The following is a 25,747-nucleotide window of genomic DNA, read 5'->3' as shown; positions in this document are numbered from 1 at the left end:
AAAGGGAAAACTTCATGCTGTATAAAAATGTAGTTGAGGGAAGTGTGGAAAAGATGAGGGAATAATTTTAAACCAGGGCGAAGTTAGCAGGAGAAATAGATACATTATATTCAGGTACAAGGTTGGTCTGAGATCTATATGAGCATCCAGACAGGTGGTGCTTTGGTGCCTCTTCAAACTAATTTATGTTTGAAAAGCTTTGATCAATTTTGCTCAATATTTATTGAGTGAGATTTGAGAAAAACTAGTTTTATATTAATAAAAGTTGCATGGCATCTTTCTTTGTAACATCAGCTGTTGTCTTTGAGGTTCATAGAAACAAAATTCCACGTGCCTAGTAGCAGAAGCATTGGTAGGCAACATTAGAATTAACTGAAGATTTTGGAGTGCAGACAGAAGACAGCATTTGCACTGTTACATGGCATTTCCAAACCTGCTTCAAATGTAGTCTCTCAAATTGGCTTTACCTCTCTTTTTCCAGAGTTTAGCTTCTACTAATATTTGTCACCGCCTCTTCCCATTCTCACAATCTTTCTCCTTTTATTTTGTCTTTGCCTTTTTTTTTTTTTTTTTTTTTTTTTTGGAGACGGGAGTCTCACTCTGTCGCCCAGGCTGGAGTGCAGTGGCGTGATTTTGTCTCACTGCAGCCCCTGCCTCTCAGGTTCCAGCAGTTCTGCCTCAGCCTCCCGGGTAGCTGGGATTACAGGCACGCACTACCACGTCCGGCTAATTTTTGTATTTTTAGTAGAGACGGGGTTTCACCATGTTGGCCAGGCTGGTCTCAAGCTCCTGACCTCAGGTGATCCACCTGCCTCGGCCTCCCAAAGTGCTGGGATTACAGGCATGAGCCACCGCACCCGGCCTGTCCCTTCTTTTCTCTCAAAGCCTCCACTCACTGTCAATATTGTCTCCAAGTCTGTCAAAGGCTGTTATACTGGTAACAGTTTTTTTTTTTTAACATAACAGACAAGATCTTTTTCAGTTACTGTAGTCTCCTTTTTTGTCTGCTACTGGTTTTTTTTTTTCTTTTAAGCTGCCACATGAGATCGCAGTATTAATGGAGTGTTAGAGAGGCCCCATTAACATTTTTCTAAATATATAACATGATGTTTATGGAAACCTGAGTTAACTAGTGCCACATTTCACATTGGTTCCATGGAGATTTTAGTGCCTTTCGATTGGCCACTGGGAGGTGGCCAGACTCATCAATTTAAGCCAGGGAATGACAAAGTCTGATTGCATTGAGCGTGGAAAATGGATTATAGACAGGTAAGAGTAGAAGCAGAGTAACTGATTAGGGGCTCACTGTGGTCTAGCAAGAGTGGAAGCAGAGTAACTGGTTAGGGGCTCACTGTGGTCTAGCAAGAGTGGAAGCAGAGTAACTGGTTAGGGGCTCACTGTATCTAGCACAGGAAGCAGAACTGGTTAGGGGCTCACTGTGGTCTAGCAAGAGTGGAAGCAGAGTAACTGGTTAGGGGCTGACCGTGATCCTGCAAGAGTGGAAGGAAAGTAACTGGTTAGGGGCTGACCGTGATCCATGGCAGCAGTGGTAGGAACTTAGACTGTGGTTGGAGTTTGGAGTTGGAGAGAAGTATGTGGGTTTGAGATATATTTTAAAGACGGAGGTAATATGTTGATGGATTAGATATGGAGTGAGAGTAGGAAGAGTCAAATATGAATACTAGGGTGTTACTTTAATAAAAAATTCTCTTCTAAAACCAGGTTCATGGAAATGCCATTTTCTGTGATGGACAACACTGGAATAGGGCAGAGTTTAAGGGAAAATACTAAGAATTCTGTTGCTTATCCACATAGAAGTATCATTTGGGCAGTTTAGTAGTTTGGAGTTGGAGGAAGTCATCGTTATAGAGAGAAATTTGGGAGCTGTCAGATATAGATGGTTGGATCTGGGTAAAATCATCCAGACTGAGGTAACAGAAATGAAGGGTCAGAGAAATGAGCAACGAGTAGAGCACCAGAAAAGAAGCCAGTCAGGAACCTTGGGAAGGAATAGCTGGCGAGGAAGGAATAAAATTAGGCAGTGAGATTTCCCAGGAAGTGGAGAAAGTGCTTCAGTTGTGTCGAGGTCAGGTACTCTAAAAATGCAGAATTCGTTGGTGACCTTTATGAGCCTCACCTCTGGAGGGGTGGGGACTATTGGAGTGGGTTGATGAACAGATGTGAGATGGTAATGACATTGGATGTTCCTTTGAAGCAGTTTTGCTTTGTAGGGAAATACAGAAATAGGATCACAGAAGGGTCTTTTAAAAAGATATGTATTAGGAAATTATATCTATCTATCTATCTATCTATCTATCTATCTATCTATCTATCTATCTGTCTATCTAATCCTGTATGTAAAAATATATATGTTGGAGTATATGTATATACAGGGAAATTTTTCTTTGGTCTTTTTTTTTTTTTTTTTGAGATAAATCTCGTTGTGTTGCCCAGGTTGGCCTTGAACTCCTGGCTTCAAACAATCCTCCCACCTTAGCCTTCCAAGTAGCTGGGACTATAGGTGTGCCACTGTGCCCAGTGAATTTTTGTTGTTAGTTAAGTGATTAATTAAATGATCAGGTAGAGAGATTAAATGAAAGGGAGAGATTGATGAGGCAAGGCGAGATGGGGAAGAAGGGAGGCAGGTCACAGAAGGTGACAGGGCATGGTAACGGATGAAGGAAAGCAGAGAGAATGAATGGAGGCAGGTAGGTGGAGGATTTGATGATGGGAATATGAGGACGGGCTGACTACATTTTTCTTTTTTCTTAAGGAAAATATAGACATGACCTTGTGCGAAAGAGATGGAGTTAGGTCTGAGTTGAGAGCAGAGACAGTGCGAAAGAGACAATGTGAAAAGAGAGGGTAAATATAGTAAGCAAGTGTGGGATTGCTAGGCAGTATTGGGTGCCCATGGGAGATTTGTGGTCCCCAGTTTGAAGTGAGACCAGTCTTCCCGTTTGTGTTTTCCTTAAGCACTGTTCAGCTCTTAGGTGCAGGCCCAGAGTACATGGAGAGTTGTTTTTAAGCAGGGTTGAAGGAGTGGGGTGAAGGGGAGTTACAGATGTTTGTAAAGGAATGATGTTGAGGTCCTTGTAATCTAGTGTGGGTTAGAGGAATAGTGAAGATGAGAGGGTGATGATGGTGAAAAAGTGAAAGGTTAAGTTCCTTGAGGTCAGAAACTGAACTAAACCTGATCTTCCAAGGTCCCAGCTCCCCAGGCTAGGTACTTTTCTGTTCATATGCTTAAGAAGAAAATAGATTTTTTTCAGTTGCAATGGTAATAGCTAGTAACTGCTTTTTTTGAGGATTTACTAAGCGTTGAGTGCTGAACAAGTATTAATCACATTATGTGCTGAAGACAACCACCCTTTTGAGGTAGGTAATTTCTCTCTGTTTTACAGATGAGGAAACTAAGGCTTAGTCAGGTCAAATAACTTATCCAAGATCACACAGCTAGTAAGTGGCAGAGCCAGGACTTGAACAGCTTTTGTTCTGCTACAAAGAACACATTTTTTTTACCACGGTCCTGGACTCCTGCTGTCTCCTCCAACTCATTGGAGTACTTGAGATATGGACAACTTATTTGTTCTTTAAAATGAACCATGATTAATTATGTCTAAATTAATCTTTTTTCCCCTTAGAAATAGTATTAGGGAACTCAAACATTTGTTGAAACTTGCAGTTAAATGAGTAAAAGCCAGGAAGGGACTTGGATAAACCAGAAAGTACGTGCCTTGTTTAATGTGGATAGACAATACTTTTCAGTCCATTTTGTGGCCCCAGAGTGGCCAGACTCCTCCCTTCTCAAGTTAGGATGGAGATCTGGGTTTTTATGGGAAGAATTGAATACTTAAATGTAGATAACTAATTACAGTTTTTAAAAGCTCTGATAGGTCAAACAGAACCAGCTTGCAGGCCCCATTTGGCCCACTAGCAACTAGATGTGACTTATCCTTTAAATATAGTTTATTTTTATCACAATAATATAAAAATAAATAATTTAAGTATCAGAATTTTAACTAGGTCAGGTAGAGAGGATTGAGTTTTCTACTCAAATATGGGTAATGCTGATACAGTCAAAATAAGGAATAAACAGTGGTATTGAGCAAAATAAATTGAAAAACAGAAAAATGGTAAGTTTTAACAGAGTTGAATTATATTATCCTAGTCCGGGCTCTGCCATGCATGCTTTCTTTGAGTTTTCTTTGGGTTCTTTGTAGCTTTAAATACATCACTAACCATATCTTTAAATGTGTGTTTGGGTTCATCCACCAAAGGGGCCTTGTGAAAATACTGAGAAATAACCAGAAGGCCTTGAGGGGGAAAGAAAATAAATGTGCATTTCTTTTAAGACCAGTTGCTAATTTAAAAGCAAAATGTATACCAGTGAAAGAATGAGAATGTTTGGGGGTAAGAAACAGAAGAGATTTTGTTAACATTTTATGAGGTTGTAATTGTTATTCTGGTATATCTTAAGCTTCAGAATATCTACTCTGTTCCTGTTATGACATTTATATAAAAAAAAAAACACTTCTATTTTCAGTTGGATGGATTTATTGCTCGAAACTGGGCCAATCAAAAATCAGCTTTGGGAAGTGCTCTTGATCCACTTGCTGATAAAATACTTATCAGTATCTTATATGTTAGCTTGACCTATGCAGATCTTATTCCAGGTAAGAACGCGTCATGCGTACTTTTGAATAGCACAGGGAAGAATGACATTAGTCAGCTTAGGATTTCTCTTGAGACACAAATAATTTTTGTTCCAAAAATATAGTTTTCAACTTTAAACTGTTTTCCTAATTTTAAACTGTTGAACTGTTTTATTTGTCAAACTACTTATGGATTTTAGAATTTATGTCCTTGTTTTACTAGTAAAATCAGTTGCTTTCCTAGTAAGATTGTTTAAAATTAAAATCGAACAAATATTTCACAGTGCCAATTCATATTACTCTGAAATTTTTTGGTGCTATATTATATATTTTTAGTGCCTAGCTTTTTGAAAGCAATTTAGTTTTCTTATGTTTATTGTCTTTATTAATATCATTTAATCATAATAAGTGAGAACTCTGAAATCCTGAAGATGTCTATAAAATGTAGACCCTATTAGGCAATTTTTAAATCATACATATAGTTTGTACATTATATGAATACTTTTTCTCATAAGATTTTATGATTTTTTGCTTTGTATTTTGCATGTGCTTTTCTGATTGTTCATTTTCTACTTCAGTTGTATTTCTCAGTTGTTGTCCCTCAGACAAAGTTAAACTGTTTTTTTTTCCAAGAGCTAGGAATCATATCTGATCACACTGGGACTTCCCTTCACTGTCAGTCTAAGAGTTTGCATTTTTGAGGTTTAGGAAAAGAAAAAAAAGGAAGAAAGAAAGAAATCGTATCTTAGAACAAAGAAGCTGCCACATGGTCCCTCGGTATCATGTTATTATTGACACTTGGTAGAAAGAAGTATGGTGGCGTTTCAGTCTAGTGTAGTCTCCTCCAACTAGAAATTATTTTTCTTTCTTGCTTTTAGTCTTCTAAGTTCTCGTACCAAAATAAAAAATAAATTGGACTAATGTTTACTTTTATGTGCTTCTTTGAAAGTTAGATTGAAGTGTGTACGTGATTGGGGTGTGTGTAAGTTTTCTTGCCTTGGCTGGTCTCGAACTTCTGGGCTCAAGCGATCCTCCCACCTCGGCCTCCCAAAGTGACTGGATTACAGGCTTGAATCACCTTGCTTGGCCCCTCCCATTTTTCATAGTTACGTTGTATTTTGATGTATTATTTTACAAAGGTTGGCCAGTTATTTTGCTATTGAACATAGAAATTGTTTCCAGGTTTTTTGGAATTATGAATAACGTTGCTGTGAGTTTTACTTATATAATTGGTGTAGGTTACTTTCCAAGCTGAGACTTCCCTTCACTGGCAATCTTAGAGTTTCCATTTTCTTTCTTCTGTATTGAGTCTATTTTTCCAGGCTCCCTTGTCTTCCTTTGCATTAAGTTACTCTGTAGAAGGATGGAGTGTGGCAGCCAGATTTTTAGAGGTCTTAAACATCTCAATGTCTGTATTTTGTCTTCCATACATGATTGACAGTTGAAGTAGACATTACTTTTTTTTTTTTTTTTTTGAGACGGAGTCTCGCTCTGTCGCCCAGGCTGGAGTGCAGTGGCGCGATCTCGGCTCACTGCAATCTCCACCTTCCGGGCTCACGCCATTCTCCCGCCTCAGCCTCCGAGTAGCTGGGACTACAGGCGCCCGCCACCACGCCCGGCTAGTTTTTTGTATTTTTAGTAGAGACGGGGTTTCACCATGTTAGCCAGGATGGTCTCGATCTCCTGACCTCGTGATCCACCCGCCTCGGCCTCCCAAAGTGCTGGGATTACAGGCTTGAGCCACCGCGCCCGGCCGACATTACTTTTTTTAATCTTTTTTTCTTTCTTTTCTTTCTTTTTGAGACAGGGTCTCACTCTGTGACCCAGGCTGGAGTGCAGTGGCACAGTCTCAGCTCATTGCAGCCTTGACCTCCCAGCTCAAGCAATCCTCCCACTTCAGCCTCCCAAGAACTTACCACCTCATGCACCACCATGCCTGACTAATTTTTCTATTTTTTGTAGAGAGAGGGTTTTGCCACGTTGCCCAGGCTGGAGGCATAATTTTTAAATTGTAGATGATTTTAATTTGGAATTGTGAAGACCCTCTTCCATAGACTTGGAGATTCCAACTTGCTATGGAGCAGTCTCTTATCATTCTGATATGTTTTCCTTTACATGTGATTGTGTTTTATATTGGAAAGCTTTTAGGATTTTAAGAAAATGTGATTCCTAATTGATGTTTTCTTTAAAAAGTTATCTCTCTTAATTCATTTTCTAATGCTTATATGGCTACCTAGTTATCCCAGCACATTTTATAGAAAAATAGGTATTTTCAGACTCAGAGCAAGGTCATTTCTAAATTGTTTTCTTCTCCATTGATTTGTCTGTCTTTGCATCAGTGGTGCCCTTCTTATTGCTTTGCTAAAAATCTTGCTATCTGGTAGAGCAAGTCCTTTCCACTTTGGATATTCTTAGCCCTTTCCATTTGTTATAAATTTTAGAATCAACTTTTCCAAGAATCAGCAATTTTCCAGAGAAAAATCTGTTTGGATTTTGATTGGGATTGCAATGAACTTATCTGTTTGGAGGAATTTGCATCTTTACAATTTTAAGTCTTCCAGTCCACAGACATGCTGTATCTACTCTATTTAGGTCTTCTTTAGTATCTGTCAAAGTTTTATAGTTCTCTCCAGAAAGATAATAAACATTTTTGTTAGACTTACTCCTAAGTACATGATAGTTCTTGGTGCTTTTATAAATGGTAGCTTTTAAATTTCATTTTCTGGCCAGGCACAATGGCTTACCCACCTTGTAAGCCAGCACTTTGTGGGGCTGAGGTAGGCGGAGATCAGGACTTCAAGAGTAGCCTGGCCAGCATGGCGAAACCCCGTCTACTAAAAATACAAAAATTAGCCGTGTGTAGTGGCATGTGCCTGTAATCCCAGCTACTCAGGAGGGTGAGGCACGAGAATGTCTTGAACCTGGGAGGCAGAGGTTGCAATGAGCTAACATGTCTGCACTCCAGCCTGAGTGACAAAGTGAGACTCTGTCCTCAAAAAAAAAAAAAAAAAAAATTTATTTTCTGATAACTCCATGTTCATATGAAAAAGTCAGTACTATTTCTAATGTTGATTGTTGTGTCTAGTGAAACTTGCTAACTCGTATTCTAACAATATACATATAAATTCGCTTGGATTTTTTACATGCTTAATTATGTCTTATATGTAATTAATGACAATGTATTTCTTCTTTTCCAATCCTTTTACTTTTTCTTTTACTTGCCTTACTGCATTGAGTGGTACAGTGTTGGCAAGGAGTAGTGTCAATGTCTTGTTCCCAATCTCATAGAAAAGCCTTTAGTGTTTCACTATTAAAGATGATGTTTGCTGTTGGTTTTTGTAAGTATCCTTTTTCAAGTTAAGACGTTCACTTCTGTTGGGAGTTTAAGAGTTTTTCTCACAATTGAGTACTGAATTTTTTTGTGTTTTTTGCAGAGATGCGGTTTTGCTATGTTGCTCATGCTGATCTTGAACTCTTGGCCTCCCAGAGTTCTGGGATTATAGGCATAAGCCACCACCCCTGGCCTGGATATAAATTTTGTCAAACTCCTTTTGTGTATTACTATGGTCGTATTGTTTTTCCCTTTAGCTGTTCATGTGTGGTGAATTACACATGTTAATGCAATATTAGTTCTAATGTTAAAACAACCTGCAATTCCTGTTATAAATCCAACATTGCCATGATATATTATGAAAAAATTGCTGGATTTGTCTTGCTAATATTTTGTGGAAGATTTCAAATTTTAATTCATGAGATTGGCTTGGAATTCTTCATATATTCTTGTTAAGTTTTCATATCAGATTTATAATTAGCCTCATAAAATAAACTGGGAACTTTTTTTTTCTTCCGTTCTTGAAAGATGTTTCATTATGAATATTTCTACTTAAAAGTTTGGTAGAATTTGTTAAAGCCATTGAGGCCTGGAGTTTTCTTTAGGGAAGAATTTTAAAATAGATAATTCATTTTCTTTAATTGTTAACGGGATGATTCAGGTTTAAAGTATATCTTTTTTTTTTTTTAACCTTCAGCCAACTCACTCCATATTGTATCTTTTGACCAGTTTTTAAGTTGTGGTGTTTTTCTCAGAATTTGTCCATTTGATCTACATTATAAAAAATTTGTCATATGGTATTTATGGTATCCTCATTAACTTTATTGACTTTCTACTCCTTGTGGAGCAGGGCTACCCCATAGGCAGTGTGCCCAGAATAGCTCTCATTAACCTTTTGATGTCTATAGGATATGTAGTAATGTCCTTCTTTTCCTCTTGATTATTTTTTATCCCTTTTTTTTTTTTTTTTAATCTTTTTTTGCCAGAGGTTTGTCAGTTTTATGAATCTTTAAAAAGAACCAAGTTTGGGTTTTGTCAAGCCTCTCTGATATGCTGTTTACTACTTCATTAAATCTTGCCGTTTTATTTTTTCTTCTTCAGGTTTTCTTTGCTGTTCCTTTTCTAATTTTTTTTCTTTTTTTCTTTTTTTTTTTTTTAGTGCAGTGGCCTGATCTCAGCTCACTGCAACCTCTGCCTTCTGGGTTCATGCTATTCTCCCGCCTCAGCCTCGTGAGTAGCTACGATTACAGTCCTGTGCCACCATACTCGGCTAGTTTTTTTGTATTTTTAGTAGAGATGGGGTTTCACCATGTTGGCCAGGCTGGCCTCAAACTCCTGACCTCAGGTGATCCTGAAGTGATCCTGACTTCAGGTGCCTCTGCCTCTCAAAGTGCTGGGATTACAGGTGTGAGCCACCATGCCTGGCTCTAAATTCTTTTAATCGATTCTGTCTAGAAATAAAATGGAGATTCTTATGTAATTAAAAATTTTTAGTAGCTTTTTTTAAAAAAGGAAACATGAAAATTGATATATTTTATGTAATCCACTATTAAAAATATTATCATTTTAACTTGTAATCAATAAATTAATGAGAATTTTTTCCTATCACACCTTCAAAGTCTAGTGTGTATTTTGAACTGTGCAGCTATAGGTGGCTACTTGTTATTCAGCTTTTCTAAAGATTGCATATAAGACTATATATTTTCCTCTAATTACCACTTTCATTGCATCTCCTATGTTGGTTTTAGTGTGTCATTGTCCAGTATACAATATTTTCCTATTTCTATTATTATTCTTTCATTGACCTGTTAGGTTAAAAATAAATATATCTTAATTTGTTGCCATTTTGGGGGGGATTTTTTTAGTTATCTTTTTGTTACAATTTCAATCGTAATAACCTTGTGTTCAGAGAACATGCTCTGTGATTTCAGCCTTTCAGCCCAGTACAGTCAGATTTTATAAATATTCCTTGAATACTTGAAATGAATGTATATTCTACAGTTCTTGGGTATGATGTTCTTCATAGGTCTATTAGATCAAGTTTTTAATCCTGCTCTTTAAGTCTTCTGTTTCTTCACTGAATGTTCTTTTGCTTTTGGTTTGTTCGGCAGTTAGAGTTTCCTACTGTGTGCCTAGTTTTCCAGTATTTGTCTTGTAGTTGTGATTTTGTTTTGTATCTTTTTTTTTTTTTTTTTTGAGACGGAGTCTCGCTCTGTCCCTCAGGCTAGTGTGTAATGGCACCATCTCGGCTCACTGCAGCCTCCGCCACCTGGGTCCAAGCTATTCTCCTACCTCAGCCTCCTCACTAGCTGGAATTACAGGTGCATGCCACCATGCCCTGCTAGTTTTTGTATTTTTAGTAGTGACGGGGTTTCACCATGTTGGCCACACTGGTCTTGAACTCCAGACCTCAAGTGATCTGCCCACCTCAGCCTCCCAAAGTGCTAGAATTACGGGTGTGAGCCTCCACACCTGGCCTGCTTTGTATGTCTTGAAGTGATGTTGTTAAAGTGAGTATGAATTAGAAATTGTTATGTCTTCTTGGTGAATTGAATGTTTTATTATGAAGTGACCCTCTATAGCTCTAGTAATGATTTTTACCTTAAAATATATTTTGTGGGCTATTACTTAAGCTCAGCTGGCTTGCTTTTGGTAGTGTTTGCATGATAAATATTTTACCTTCTACAGTTCTGCATCTTTTTAGATATCACTTGTAAATAACATATATTTATGTAAATATATATGTAAATAACATATTTAAAAAAGAACCCATTTTCTCTTAACCCATATAGTCTTTTAACAGAAGCATTTAACCCATTAATATTTATTGTGATTGATAGATGTTTCATTCAGTCTTTTATTTTACTTGAAGTATTTTATTTGACACATATGTTTTGTCCTTTTTAGTATTTTTAAATTGTATTTTCTTTCACTCTACTAGTTTGAAAGTTTTACACGGTTTCCATTCAGTTTTCCTCCAAATTAAAACATTTATCTTTATAAAAATATGATCTTAATAATTCTGTACTCATTCTGGGCATGGGAGGCACCTTAGAATACTTGAACTCCAACTATTCTCTCAGCTTAGGTTACTGTTGTCATACTTTTATATGTTTCTTAAACTCACAGATATGTTTATATAATGTTCATTTAAATTTATCTTCGTATTTATTACTTTTTGTTAGTCTGTATTGTTTGATGTATTTCAGACCTCCCATCTGAGATCATTTTCCTTTTGTCTGAAGTATGTTCTTTTGGAATTCTTTTTAATGTAGGTTTACTGGTAAATTCTTTTTCTCTGAAAATGTTTTCATTTTGTCTTTATTCTTGAAGAATATTTTTGTTGTATATAGAATTCCAGGTTGGTGTTAGTTTTTCTTAGCATGTTTAAGATGTTACTCAGTCATCCTCTTCCATTGTTGATAACAAGAAATCAGCTGTTAATCCTTTTTTTTTTTTTTTCCAAGGCAAGGTCTCGCTCTGTCACCCAGGCTGGAGTGCAGTGGTATGATCTTAGCTCACTGCATTCTCTGCTTCCTGGGCTCAAGCAGTCCTCCTACCTCAGCCTCCTGAGTAGCTGGGACTACAGGTGTGTGCCCATCTCATTTTTATATGGTTTTTAGAGATGGAGTTTCGCCTGTTGCCCAGGCTGAACTTTTGAGCTCAAGCAATCTACCCACCTTGGCCTTCCAAAGAGCTATGATTACAGGCAAGAGCCACTGCACCTGGCCGTATTGCTTTTTTTGAAGGCAATTTTGTTTTCTTGTGGCTGTTTTTAAGATTTTCTTTGTCTTTTGTTTTTCTCAGTTTCACAATAATATTTCTTGTTACAAGTTTCTTTTTTATTCTGCTTGGGATTTATTGGACTTTTAAGTCTGTGGATTATATCTTGAAGTTAGTGCTAGAAAATTCTCAGCCACAATCTCTTTAAATATTGTGTATTCTTTCTTTTCTTTTGGGACTGCAATATACCTATGTTAGACGTTCTCTCTGTATCCATTACATCTCAGTGGGTTTTTTCTGTGTTCGCTCATTTTATCTTTTTGAGCTCCATTCTGGCTGTACTACTAGGTTTACTATTTTTCATTTCATTACCTCTCTTTAACCGTGCCAAATCTATTTAATCTTAACTTCTATTGTATTCTCTAACTATAGAACTCCTATTTTATTCTTTTTTGGACTTGCTAAGTCATCTTTTATGGTTTTCAGTTCCATGCTGAAGTTTTCAATATTGACTTTTATCCCCTTGTACGTGCTAAGCTTAGTTGTTTTTATAGACTCTGGTGATTCAAAAATCTTACATCTTTTGGTAGTCTCTTTCATTTGTCCACTGTTTCTGTTGATTCTTACTCATGGTATTTTAATTATTTGTTATTTTTTTTTTTTCTGTTTAGATACATTCTTTGAAAAATAATTTGGAGGAATATTTGATTCTTATGAACATGGCATTACTCACCAGAGAAGATTTTTTTGTTCTACCAGGTGCCTAGGAATGCTAACAGTCTGGGACCACATAGACCACCAGGTGATGAGACAATCCTGGGAGTCCTGTTTTACTTTGGGCCATCTTTTCTCCCAACCCTGTAGGAATAGTCATTCAGATCCTAGCTGCAAGCTAGGAGATGGTTGATCAGAGCCCAACCTCGAGGGCTCTGGACTTTGGCTACTGTCACCCCATCATAACTGAGCTTCATGGATTGATTCTTTTCTTTCAGATTTTCTTTTAAAAATCTTTGTCTTTTTTTTTTCTTCTGAAAGATTCCCCAACATTACCATTCCCCTCTTCTGTTGACTTTTTGGCTCTCATTTTGAATTTTCAAGAGTTCATGTTCTCTATCTTCGTTTAAAAAAAAATTCTTATATCGTGGATGAATGTCATTCAGGATATCTATACATACATGTGCATACCTCATTTTTATTGCATTTCACTTTATTGCACTTTGCAAAGTGACATTTTTTACAAATTCAGAGTTTGGCAACCCTATGTCCACAAGTCTGTCAGCACCATTTTTCTAACATATGTGCCCATTTTGCCTCTCTGTCACTTTTTTTTTTTCTCCTGAGACAGGGTCTTGCTCTGTCACCCAGGCTGGAATGCAGTGGTATAATTATGCCTCACTGCGGCCTTGACCTCTTGGGCTCAAGGGATCCTCTTGTCTCAGTTTCTTGAGTAGCTGAGACTGCAGATGTGTGCCACCACACACCCAGCTAATTTTTAAATTTTTTATAGAGATGGGGTTTCCCTATGTTGCCCAAGCTGCTCTCGAACTCCTGGGCTTAAGTGATCCTCCCACCTCAGCCTTTCAAAATGCTGGGATTACAGGCATGAGCCACAGCACCTGGTCTCTGTCACATTATAATAATTCTGCCAATATTCCAGACTTTGTCATTATTAAATCTGTTATGGTGATCTGTGATCAGTGATCCCTGATGTTATTGTCTAATTGCTTTGGGATGCAGTGAACCCGTGAGAGTCATCCATGAGGGTTGGAATCAACTCTTTCCAAAATCCTGTTAATCAAGAGTGAACTTAATCGACTAATGTTGTGTATGTTCTGACTGCTCCACCAATCTGTGGGTCCCCTATCTCTCTCCCTCTCCTCAGGCCTCCCTATTCTCTGAGACGCAATAATATTGAGAATAGACCAATTAATAACCCTACAATGTGAAAGGAAGAGGTTACATGTCTCTCACTTTAAATCAAAAGCTAGAAATTATTAAGCTTAGTGAGGAGGGCATTTCAAAAGCTGAGAGAGGCTGAAAGCTAGGCCTCTTGTGCCAAATAGCTAGCCAAGTTGTGAATGCATAGGAAAAGTTCTTGAAAGAAATTAAAATTGTTACTCTAGTGAACACATAAATGTTAAGTAAGCAAAACAGCCTTATTGCTTATGGAAAGAAAGTCTGAATGGTCTGAAAAGAAGATCAAGTCAGCCAAAACATGCCCTTAAGCCAAAGCCTAATCTATAATAGATCAAGGCCCTAACTCTCTTCAATTCTGTGAAGGCACAGAGAGGTGAAGAAGTTGCAGCAGAAAAGTTGGAAGCTAGCTGACCTTGGTTTGTGCAGTTTAAGGAAAAAAGCCATCTCCATAACATGGAAGTGCAAGGTGAAGCAGCAAGCACTAGTGGGGAAGCTGCAGCAAGTTATCCAGAAAATCTGGCTAATGATGAGGGTGGATACGATAAACAACAGATTTTCAATGGAGACAAAACACCCTTCTATTGGAAGAAGATGCCATCTAAAGCTTTTATAGCTAGAGAGAGGTCAGTGCATGGGCTTCAAAGAACAGGCTGATTCTCTTGCTAGAGGCCAATGAAGCCAGTGAGTTTAAGTTGAAGCCAGTGCTCATTATCATTCTGAATATGGTAGGGCCCTTAGGCATTATGCTAAATCTATTCTACCTGTGCTCTAGAAATGGAATAGCAAAGCATGAATGACAGCATATGTTTATAACATGATGTACTGAATATTTTAAGCCTACAGTTGAGACCTACTGCTCAGAAAAAAAAGATTCAGTTTAAAATGTTACTGCTCATTGACAACACACCTGGTCACCCAAGAGCTCTGATGGAGATAAACAAGAAAATTAATGTTGTTTTCATACCTACTGACACATCCATTCTTCAGTCCTTGTTATTTTGACTTTCAAGTCTTATTATTTAAGAAATACATTCCCCAAGGCTGTAGGTGCCATAGATAGTGATTCCTCTGATGGATCTGGGCAAAGTAAATTGAAAACCTTCTAGAAAGGATTCACCATTCTAGATGCCATTAAGAATATTGATGATTCTTGGGAGAAAGTCAAAATATCACCATTAACTGGATTTTTGGAAGAAGTTGATTCCAACCCACATGGATGATTTGAGGGGTTCAAGACTAGTGGAGGAAGTCACTGCAGATGTGGTAGAAATAGCAAGATAGCTAGAATTAGAGTGGAGCCTGAGGATGAGTGAATTGCTGCAATCTCATGATAAAAATTTCCTGAGTTGCTTCTTAAACAAAGAGGTTTTTAGAGATGAAATATACTTCTGGTGAAGATGTTGTGAACACTGTTGAAATGACAACAAAGGATTTAAAATATTATACAGACTTAGTGGATAAGGCCGCTGCAGGACTTGGGAGAATTAACTTCAACTTTTTTTTTTGAGACAGAGTCTTGCTCTGTCACCCAGGCTGGAGTGCAGTGGCATGATCTCAGCTCACTGCAAGCTCCGCCTCCTGGGTTCACGCCATTCTCCTGCCTCAGCCTCCCGAGTACCTGGGACTACAGGCGCCCACCACCACGCCCGGCTAATTTTTTTGTATTTTTAGTAGAGACGGGATTTCACCATGTTAGCTAGGGTGGTCTCGATCTCCTGACCTCGTGATCCACCCTCCTTGGCCTCCCAAAGTGCTAGGATTATAGGTGTGAGCCACTGCGCCTGGCCTTAACTTCAATTTTGAAGGAAGTTCTGTGGGCAAAATGCTATCAAATAGCATTGCATGGTACAGATAAATCTTTTGTGAAAGGCAGAGTCAATTTATGTGGCAAACTTGATTGTTGTCTTATTTTAAGAAATTGCCACAGCCACCCCAGCTTTCAGCAACCACCACTCTGATCAGTCAGCAGCTGTCAACACTGAGGTAAGACCCTCTACTAGCCAAAAGATGATGACTCGTTAAAGGCTCAGATGATCATTAGCATGATTTAGCAGTAAAGTATTTTTAAATTAAGGTGTGTGTGTGTGTGTGGGTGTGTGTGTATATATATATATATATTTAGTGCTACTACCGTACACAAAATGGATTGTAGTGTAGACATAACTTTCATGTGCACTGGGAAACTGAAAAATTCGTGCGACTCACTTTACTGCAGTATTAGCTTTGTTGCAGTGGTCTGGAACAGAGCCTTCAATATCTCTGAGGTATACTTGTATTTATTTATTTATTTATTTTTTAAAAAACCTCTGTATTGGCTCTCTTTCCTTCAGATTCTAGTTTTTGTTTGTTTTGGCCTCTCTTTTATGGTGGAGACTTTATTGAAATGTGTGGTGATCCTTGGCTGCTAACTTATATTTGAATGAGGCATGAAAAGTTCATTGGGAGCTCACTAGGCACTGGGGTGCAGGGCCTGAATTCTCAGTATCTTTAAGCCTATTCTGTAGATCCTAGCTCTCCATCTGCTGCTTGGGAATTATAAAGGCCTTCCCACCAGGGTTTTGGGAGCTAAGCTGTGGGAGGAGGCTGGGGTCTCATTGTTCAGTATGTAGACCTTCGCTTGATCCCTACTGCACTCCAGTGCCCCTTGGTTCACAGAGTAACGTGGAGTGGAGGTTGGTAACTTTTCCTGCAAAGGAACAGATAATAAATATTTCCTGCTTTGTGGGTAATGTGATCTCTGTCACAACCACTCAGCTTTGCTATTGTAGCATGAAAGCAGCCATAGAAAATATATAGATGAGTGAATGTGAATGAATTCCAATAAAATTTTACTTATGGACACTGGAAATTGATTTTATTTTATTTTATTTATTTATTTTTGAGACGGAGTCTTGCTCTGTCGCCTAGGCTGGCTTGCAGTGGCACTATCTCGGCTCACTGCAACCCCCGCCTCCCGGGTTCAAGTGATTCTCCTGCTTCATTTTTGCGAGTACCTGGGATTACAGCCACCCACCACCATGCCCAGCTAATTGTTTGTATTTTTAGTAGAGGCAGGGTTTTACTATGTTGACCAGGCTGGTCTCGAACTCCTGACCTCAGGTGATTCACCTGCCTCGGCCTCCCAAAGTGCTGGGATTACAGGCATGGGTCACCATGCCTGTTTTTTTGTTTGTTTTTGTTTTTCGTTTGTTTGTTTTTTAGACAGGGTCTCGCTCTCTCACTTAGGCTGGAATGCAGTGGCACAATCTTGGCTCACTACAACCTCTGCCTCCCAGTCACTTTCAAGAAGTGATTCTTGTGCTTCAACCTCCTGAGTAGCTGGGATTACAGGCATGCACCACAAGGCCCAGCTAATTTTTGTGTTTTTAGTAGAGATGGGGTTTTGCCATGTTGGCCAGGCTGGTCTTAAACTCTTGGCCTCAAGTGATCCGCCTGTCTCAGCCTCCCAAAGTGCTAGGATTATAGGCGTGAGCCACCCCACCCAGCCTAGAAATTGAATTTCATAGCATTTTCATGTGTCTTGAAATACTGGTCTTCTGACTTTTTTCCCCCAACCATTAAAAAATGTAAAAATCACTCTTAGCCACAGCCCTAGCAGTAAGGTGTTAGGGAAGGCTTGGGGCAGGGATCTGACTGCTCTTTATATGGACTTCTTGAGTTTCTCTTGTGGAGTTGCTTCTCGTGGGAATTCCTTTCTGAAGAACTTAGGTTTCGGCTCTTCCCACCTTATTACTAATAAGCTTGGTTAAAACTTTGAAATCTGTCTCCTCTACTCATTCTCTTTGTGTTTTTATATCCTTTCATTTCTTTACTGTCATTTTAGGAGAGTTTTGGAAAGTAGAATGATGCATGTATGCAGTCTTGCATGTTCCTACTTTTATGCTGCATTTTTTAAAAGTCACATCTACCTTCATTTTAATACCTTTGTTTCTCTAAGAGTAAGAAATATCTTCTGCAGGATTGGAGGTCAAGAAACTTCTTGCTTTCCTTTTTTGCTAGAATAATAAATCATTCTGCTATTCTTTTTGGTCTTTTTTGGGAGGGGGAGAAGGATGAAAACAAATTCTTTGGCTCATATGTTGATTAGAGAGTGGAAGGCAAATCCAAGTTAATTTCTACTTAGATTTATGTCCACTGAACTTAGGTCTGCGTGTATTTGTTCTGCCGTATTTTTGTATTATTATATTGTTTCTGATTTACCGTATGTTAAATTATTTCTGGCTTAAGTCAATTTCTAGAATATTCTGTTAAATTTATTGTTTTCAGTGTAAAAACCTATGGTGTAGATGTTAACCATTTTTAAGATGTAAACGATTTTATGAAATATTTCCCTTTAATGCTAATAAAACTTGACCATGATGTCTGGCTTTGTGGGCTATGTGATCTCTGTCACAGCTACTCAGCTCTGCTGTTGTAGTGTGAAAGCAGCCACAGAAAATATTTAAATTAGTGAGTATAGAATGTGTTCTAATAACATTTTACTTACAGACACTGGAAATATCGTTGCAAATATTACCCATGTTTCAGAGTTAGCAAGTAGGGAGAAAAAACCTGGAGAAATCCTTGACACATTTTACACTGTCCTACCCATCACTTTCTTACTCTAGTAGGCAAAATGAAAGCTGTTTTAACTGTAGAAGAGAAGAGGAGGCCAAGAGGGAAAGCCAGGAAATAGGATAAAATTTTTTAACCACAGTAGGAGCCTGTATCTTTCAGTTGGCTGAGGCCTTCGAGACCATCTGATGTAGAAACGTTCCAGCCTTGCTCTGCATAGGAGTCACCCAGAGGAGAGCTTTCACCCGGAAGAGAGCTTTCATCTGGGCTTTTACTGAACTCTCTCAAAGTGACTTTTGGATGGGCAGTCAGTTTGGGGAACCCTTGTTTTTTTTGGTTTTTTTTTTTTTTTAATAGGTCTTTCCCCTACCAGATGGTTACAGATGGTAAACTGAGTCCAGAGATGCTAATTGTTAGGTCACACTGTTGGGTTGGAACCTAATGCGCTGCACCAAGCATAGTCTGAATTCCATAGGCCTGCATTCCTGGTTGAATGCAATCTTGCATGTTCTTCCATGCATACATAGATTTTAATTTGCATGGATTTGCTGCTTTTTTTTTTTTTTTTTTTTTTGAGACAGAGTTTCGCTCTTGTTGCCCAGGCTGGAGTGCAATGGCGCGATCTTGGCTTGCTGCAACCTCCTCCTCCTGGGTTCAAGTGATTCTCCTGCCTCAGACTCCTGAGTAGCTGGGATTACAGGCATGCGCCACCACGCCTGGCTAATTTTGTATTTTTAGTAGAGATGGGGCTTCTCCTTGTTGGTCAGGTTGGTCTCGAACTCCTGACCTCAGGTGATCTGCCTGCCTCGGCCTCCCAAAGTGCTGGGATTACAGGCGTGAGCCACTGCACAGGTTTGCTGCATTTTGAAAGTATGATTGTTATTAGATTTTGCCAGCTAATGATTGCTACAGAAAAGTTTGTTTTACAGGTACAAAAATGTTCCTAAAAATTATGACTTACTGTTTTTATGCTTGGCTCATATAGCCATATCTTGTTTGCTCCAAATGCTATGACTTGAGTGGATAAGCACTTTTTCTTTGGAATAGTGTTATCCATCAAGGACTCGGCCAAGGATCAACACTTACTTCATAGCTATAACCAGCAGAGATTTAAATTTTAAATCTGTAATTAATTAGAGATTTTCTTCAAATTGCAGAGCCAGTTGAATGTCAAAACTGGAGAGGACCATAAGTACAGCCTCCAATAATTCATAAAAGATTTGTCTGAAAGTATTACGGAAGGGATATTCATGATCCTTTTTATTTTTATCTTTATTTATTTGAAATAGTTTGAATAGTGTTTGAACCGAGTGAACTCAGGATTTTTTTCCTACCTTTTTTAAAAATAATTTTTTTCTTATAAAAGATATATTCACAGTTAAAAACTTTCTGTGGTGCAGAAGGATATAAAGTGAAGCAAGTTCTTTGCCATCTCATTCCCATTCAATAAGGAAATAGGGGTTCCTTAGGTATTTATTTGAAGATATCCTTCTGTTGGCTATGGCTCTGGGACCATAGTGTAAAATCTGAGGAATGATGACGGAACTATTGACAAGTTGAATTCATTGAGTGGACAAGGAGAAAAACAGCAGTCCCTAGGAAGGAACTGGCTGGATAAGTATAAAATATTTCAGGCTGGGCACGGTGGCTCATGCATGTAATCCTTGCATTTTGGGAGGCTGAGGCGGGCAGATCGCTTGAACTCAGGAGTTTTAGACCAGCTGGGATAACATGGTGAAATCCCTTCTCTACCAAAAAAAAAAAAAAAATTAGGCATGGTGGCATGTACCTGTGTTCCCAGCTACTTGGGAGGGTGAGGTGAGAGGATTGCCTTGAGCCCAGGAGGTCAAGGCTGCAGTGAGTCGTTACCGTGCCACTGCACTCCAGCCTAGGCAACAAAGCAAGGCCCTGTCAAAAAAAAAACAAAACAAATACAAAAAAAATTCTGTTTCTCTACTAGTTGCACATAACAGCAAATTTTACTCTTCAGAGAATAGTCTAAAATGCAGAACAAGCAATCAAAGCTCCTGAGATTCCAGAAGAGTTTGAGGCCTCCCACATCCTTCGCCACCCCTTTATCATCTCTTTCCGTGTAATTCTGAGTATGGTGATCTTTTTTTCAAATGTACAGAGCTAAGAAGTAGCAAAGGAGGAGAGAGTGCTGAGTACAGCTGATGCTGACAACTTCAGACCAATAGCTTAAAAACATGCAAGAAAAAAACATAATCGGATGAGAAGATCGGCATACTGAAACGCAGATACAGACTTAAAAGTTATAGTCTGTACTTCACTTTGTTTTGAGGGCGGGTTAAAGAAGAATATAAAAATCAGTAGTTTGCTATAGGGAACCCTAAACCATCAATAGGTGTTCATTATAAAACTATTTGTGAAAACAGCAGTTTGTGGTAAGGCTGAATGACATGTTATTATATTCATAATATATGTTAGTAATTTTCAGAATCCCAGTTAAAATTATTTTATGTTTGATTTTCAGTTCCGCTTACTTATATGATCATTTCAAGAGATGTAATGTTGATTGCTGCTGTTTTTTATGTCAGATACCGAACTCTTCCAACACCAGTGAGTTTGTTTCCAAAAAGTATTCTTTTAGCATTGCATATGATTTAAGGAAAAAACAAAAAGATATTTTTTAAAGTCAACCTCTTTTCAATTGATGGCACGTGAAACCCAGACCAGCCAGCCCATATCCCTAGAAGCAAATTCTTTAAAGGTGTTTCACATAGGTCTGAGACATATTGTCTAACCTCTACCATGGATAGTCTAGAATTGGTTTTAAAAATCACAGTTGTATGAACATGGAACGATTTGTTTGCATATTTATTCATGAGCTCTATAAATATTTGAGCACAGACGTGCGGCAATTAACCTCTTTTGGCTCCCAGTCTACTGAAAATAGAGCGGTATTTTGTTCATTTTATTTTTTAATTCAAAAAAGAAAATAGTGAATAAGGGAATTTTGAGTTTAGTAAAATTTTATAAAGCAACTTTATAGGTATTGTGTTTGAATTTTACAGCAATTGAGAAATCTATAAATTTTTTAAAACTCAATTTTCAGTATATATTGAATGTATGATTTATAAAATTATGTTGTTACCTGACTATAATAACAAAATGTCTATTTTAAATTAAAATGTCTATTTTAAACAATAAATTAATTATCTTTTTTGGTCCTCTGCCAGCGAACACTTGCCAAGTATTTCAATCCTTGCTATGCCACAGCTAGGTTAAAACCAACATTCATCAGCAAGGTAAGAGAATGCAATGTTCTTTTAAGTTATCCCTTTGTAAATTTTTATTATATGGGATATAAACCTCAGTCAAGAACAGCTGAAAATGAGACAAATTTAAATGCATAGAGTATAGAGGCTAGAGAGTGGCGTTAGGCAGGCAACTTTAACCCAGTTCTTTTGTCCTCCATTTTTTTTGGATCATCCTTTACATGTTGTGCCTTGAGTTGGTGGTCTGAGAATTTAAGCTCTGAATGAGGTAATTGGGCCACTGTTCAGGTAAAGGGAATTGAAATGTAGTTGTTCCTTTTTTTTTTTTTTTGAGACAAGGTCTTACTTTGTTGCCCAGGCTGGTATGGAACTCCTGGCTTCAAGCAGTCCTCCTGCCTTGGGCTCCCAAATTATTGGGATTACAGGAGTGAGCCACCAAGCTTGGCTGTAATTGCTTCTTGATTGAGTTTCACAGATGATGAAGAGTCCCTTGTGGTTTCACTCCCCTCCTCCCTGTGGTGAAAACACCAAATGGCCGTTCATTTTCAGGATTGACAGTTAAGTGGAAAGGCGTAGGAGAGTAGGAAAAAGTTTTGTTCACTGATAAACAACTGCTACTCTTAGTTGTCCATTCTGTTTTCCTGAGCATTCAGGACAGTAAGTATATGCCAGTCTGCACACAAAAAGGATACTGTTAATGCCTCTCAAACCATATTTGTTTTTCTAGTAGTTTTGATAAGTTTTCCCTGTTAATTCTTTTGTCCCATATTTAATGTCAAGGATTTAACAAGTTAAGAATGCCCATCCTTTTTGGGAGAGAAGGGTAGTGGCTTTTGTACAGAACTCCCTGGGGTGGACTTCTACCTACATGCATAGGGTTTGGGTTTTTTTGTTGTTTTTTGTTTGTTTGTTTGGCTTCAAGTGACTTGTATTTATATTGTATTTGAGTGTAGCACTACATGGAAAGTGGCTTAAAGAGGTACAGGGACAAGTGCCTTAAACCCTTATAGGAAGTCCTTCAGATAAAATTTATTTTTTATTTTATTTTATTTTATTTTATTTTTAAGATGGATTTTTTGCTCTTGTTGCCCAGGCTGGAGTGCAGTGATGCGATCTCGGCTCACTGCAGTCTCCACCTGCCGGGTTCAAGCAATTCTCCTGCCTCAGTCTCCCAAGTAGCTGCGATTACAGGCGTGCGCCACCATGCCCAGCTAATTTTTTTGTATTCTTTAGTAGAGATGGGGTTTCACCATGTTGGTCAGGCTGGTCTCAAACTCCTAACCTCAGGTGATCCACCCACCTCGGCCTCCCAAAGTGCTGGGATTACAGGCGTGAGCCACTGCGCCCGGCTATTATTTTTTAAAATGAAGTGTCTTTTGGCTGGAGAACGGGTGATAGAACAGAGGTGCTTGTCTGCTTCACTCCCGTTTTCATACTTTACAGACTCTTCCATGGAATGCTTCTCATGATGATAGAGGGAGTGTCCAGTGTGTTTCTTGTTCTATTTTCTTTTCTCCCCAGTGCTGTCTTTTAGTGTAGGGAAGCCTACTCATTTCCTCCTTTAGAGAGGTTCTTTTATGGAGAGGAGTGCTTTGTCTTTGAAATAGGGTCTTGCTCTGTCCGCCCAGCCTTGAGCGCAGTGATGCAATCATAGCTCACTGCAGCCTTGACTTCCCAGGCTCAAAATATCCTCCCACATCAGCCTCCCAAGTAGCTGAGAGTACAGGTGCACGCCACCATGCTTGACTGGTTTTTAACTAGCTGGTCTTGAACTCCTGTGCTCAAGTAGTCCTTCTGCCTCAGCCTCCAAAAGTGTTGGGATTGCAGGCATGAACTACTGCATCTGTCCTGAGATGCGTGCATTTTAATTTTCTAACCTCACAAGGTTTGACAGGTAGGCAAGAAAGGAACATCAGATAAGGCCCTAGGAAATCTAGGTTCCAGCTTTGGTTCTGTTGTCTGCTGTGACTGCAGGCAAGTCACCTAACTCCTTACTCTTTTACCCATGAGGAGGTAGCCTAGTTATTTTCATATTCTATTTTAATGGGCAGTTGGAAAAAAGGCAAATAATTTTGTAACATTTTTGAGTTGCTGTGGGAATTCAAGGTAGTGGTATTTTCTGACAGTTGTCATTACTCTCACTCTTAAGGGCAGCTGTGCAGACAGATGGGTCAGTTAGTGAAGTTGACCCTTTTGTGTGTGATCACCTGTGAATGCAAGCTTCTTGGGCAGGGACAGTGTAGATGAACCGCAAGCATGCTGAGGGTATGTCGTGTTATAGTGTAATGGGCTGTGCTTTTGTCTTGAACGCTTGAAATAGGATCCAGTTAGCACTATTCACTTAGAACTCTTTCTTTTTTTATTTAGGTAAATACAGCAGTCCAGTTAATCTTGGTGGCAGCTTCTTTGGCAGCTCCAGTTTTCAACTATGCTGACAGCATTTATCTTCAGATACTGTGGTAAGCTAAATTTAGAATCACTGTCTTAGAATGTCAACAGAATGACTTATTGTGATAGCCCTAGAATGACCTTGTTCTTACAGCATTTATCGAGCACTGACTGGATAAAGCTGTGGCTATATTTTGTGATTGATACCATTGTTAAGACACTTCCTGTGAAGTATGAGATGTAGAAGTTAGCTTTCATACAAATTAAAAGGGATAAACGGTACTGATAATGTGTTAGGGTTTTGGAGGAAGAGATAACTTCATAGGAATAAGAGGGACGGTTTCAGGGAGGAGGTGGTGTTTGATGCATGAAGTATAGGTGGATTGTGTAGGACTCAGAGGAGGCCACTAGGTGAAAGACAGGGCCTAAGCCAAGAGACAAGAGTGTTGGAGAGAGGGTAGGGAAGCTGAGTCCAGCCTGTTGAAAGGGTTGTTGTAGGAGGGAAAACTGGAGAAAGGAGTTTGAATTTTATTATACTAATTGCTTATTTATCATCTTAAAAGTGTGTCAAATTCATGCTTTCAGAGTTCAAAATATGTCACATTGATATTGGAGTATTATATTTTGGCACAATTTTAACTAGAATTAAAATTATCTTGCTTGGTACAGTCTGGACCAGAAAGTGGTGACTAATCACAGTCAGTTAAGCCAGGCACGCTTTTAAAAAATGACAACTACTCTAAACTTTTTAATTTAAAATATTTAAGTGTACATTTATCCCAATTCATCTTATACCTTCTGATATAGGATGAAGACTTTTTGAATGTAGGTCCATCAGTGGGAGTTTTCTTTCTTGGATAAACTACATCCATAATACAACCTCTCTAATTTTCATTTTCTACTTCTTTAAGGTGATGCAAGAACTTAAAACATTTACAAAGCAGTCTAAGAACTGTTTAGATTTTTTCCCTAGTCTTTTCACAATCATCTTGCCTATTTATTTTGACAGTACTTTTTTTCCCTAGATACCCATGAAAACAGAGACAGTATTTTTTTTTAATCAACTCACCTTTATTGAGTCTTTTGTAAAGCATCCAATGTAGTTTTCAGAAATAGCAATTTAAAAAAAAAAATTTTGTTTTTTTTTTTTTGGAGACAGGGTCTTGCTCTGTCACCCAGGCTATAGTGCAGTGGCATGATCATAGCTCACAGTAACCTTGAATTGCTGGCCTCAAGCGATCCTCCCACTTCAGCCTCCTGAGTAACTGGGATTACAGGCATGTGCCACCACACCTAGCTATTTTGGTTTTTTTTAATTTAATTAATTTTTTTTTTCTTTTTTTTTTTTGAGACGGGTTCTCACTCTGTTGCCCAGGCTGGAGTGCAATGGCCTGATCTCAGCTCACTGCAACCTCTACCTCACGGGTTCAAGTCATTCTCCTGCCTCAACTTCCTGAGTAGCTGGGATTACAGGCACCCACCACCATACCTGGCCAATTTTTATATAGTAGAGGCAGGATTTCACCATGTTGGTCAGGCTGGTCTCGCACTCCTGGCCTCGATCCACCTGCCTCGGCCTCAAAGTGCTAGGATTACAGGTGTGAGCCACTGCGCCCAGCCACTAATTTTTTATATTATTATTTTTTGTAGAAACAGGGTCTCACTATGTTGCCCAAGCTGGTCTCAAACTCTTGGCTTCGAGCAATCCTCCTGCCTCAGCCTCCCAAAGTGGTAGGATTATAGTCATGAGCCTCTGCGTCCAGCTAGAAATAGCAATTTTTCTAACACATAGATTTCATTGGTTTATGAATTTAGTATATCAAAGTGGCATGAACAGATTCAAGATCCAACAAAAGGGAATCTTGATTCTGCCTCACCTAATAAAAGCAGAAGTGCGTGGGTGCACTAAAAAGTAATCTCCTAGCTGTGGGCATTCAGCA

At 38.6% G+C, this 25,747-nt stretch overlaps 1 protein-coding gene across 7 annotated transcripts in view; it reads left to right on the top strand.

Moving 5' to 3' along the window:
• Positions 1 to 25,747, top strand: part of CRLS1 (cardiolipin synthase 1) — a 32,439-nt gene that overhangs the window by 4,862 nt on the left and 1,830 nt on the right. For 6 of the 7 annotated variants that reach the window (XM_017945000.2, XM_009216526.4, XM_017944999.3 and 3 more), the window contains exons 3-6: positions 4,547 to 4,676; positions 20,675 to 20,760; positions 21,381 to 21,449; positions 23,787 to 23,878. In XM_017945000.2, coding sequence (XP_017800489.1) covers positions 4,547 to 4,676; positions 20,675 to 20,760; positions 21,381 to 21,449; positions 23,787 to 23,878 — 377 coding nt within the window. Of the gene's footprint in view, positions 1 to 4,546; positions 4,677 to 12,468; positions 12,512 to 20,674; positions 20,761 to 21,380; positions 21,450 to 23,786; positions 23,879 to 25,747 lie in introns of all 7 variants that reach the window. The other variant, XM_021921217.2, reaches the window with a different exon arrangement.

The sequence above is a fragment of the Papio anubis genome, chromosome 16 (genome assembly GCF_008728515.1).
Source record: "Papio anubis isolate 15944 chromosome 16, Panubis1.0, whole genome shotgun sequence".
Classification (NCBI taxonomy): domain Eukaryota; kingdom Metazoa; phylum Chordata; class Mammalia; order Primates; family Cercopithecidae; genus Papio; species Papio anubis.
Note: the sequence above shows the minus strand (reverse complement) of the source record. Positions and strands in the feature narration are given on the sequence as shown.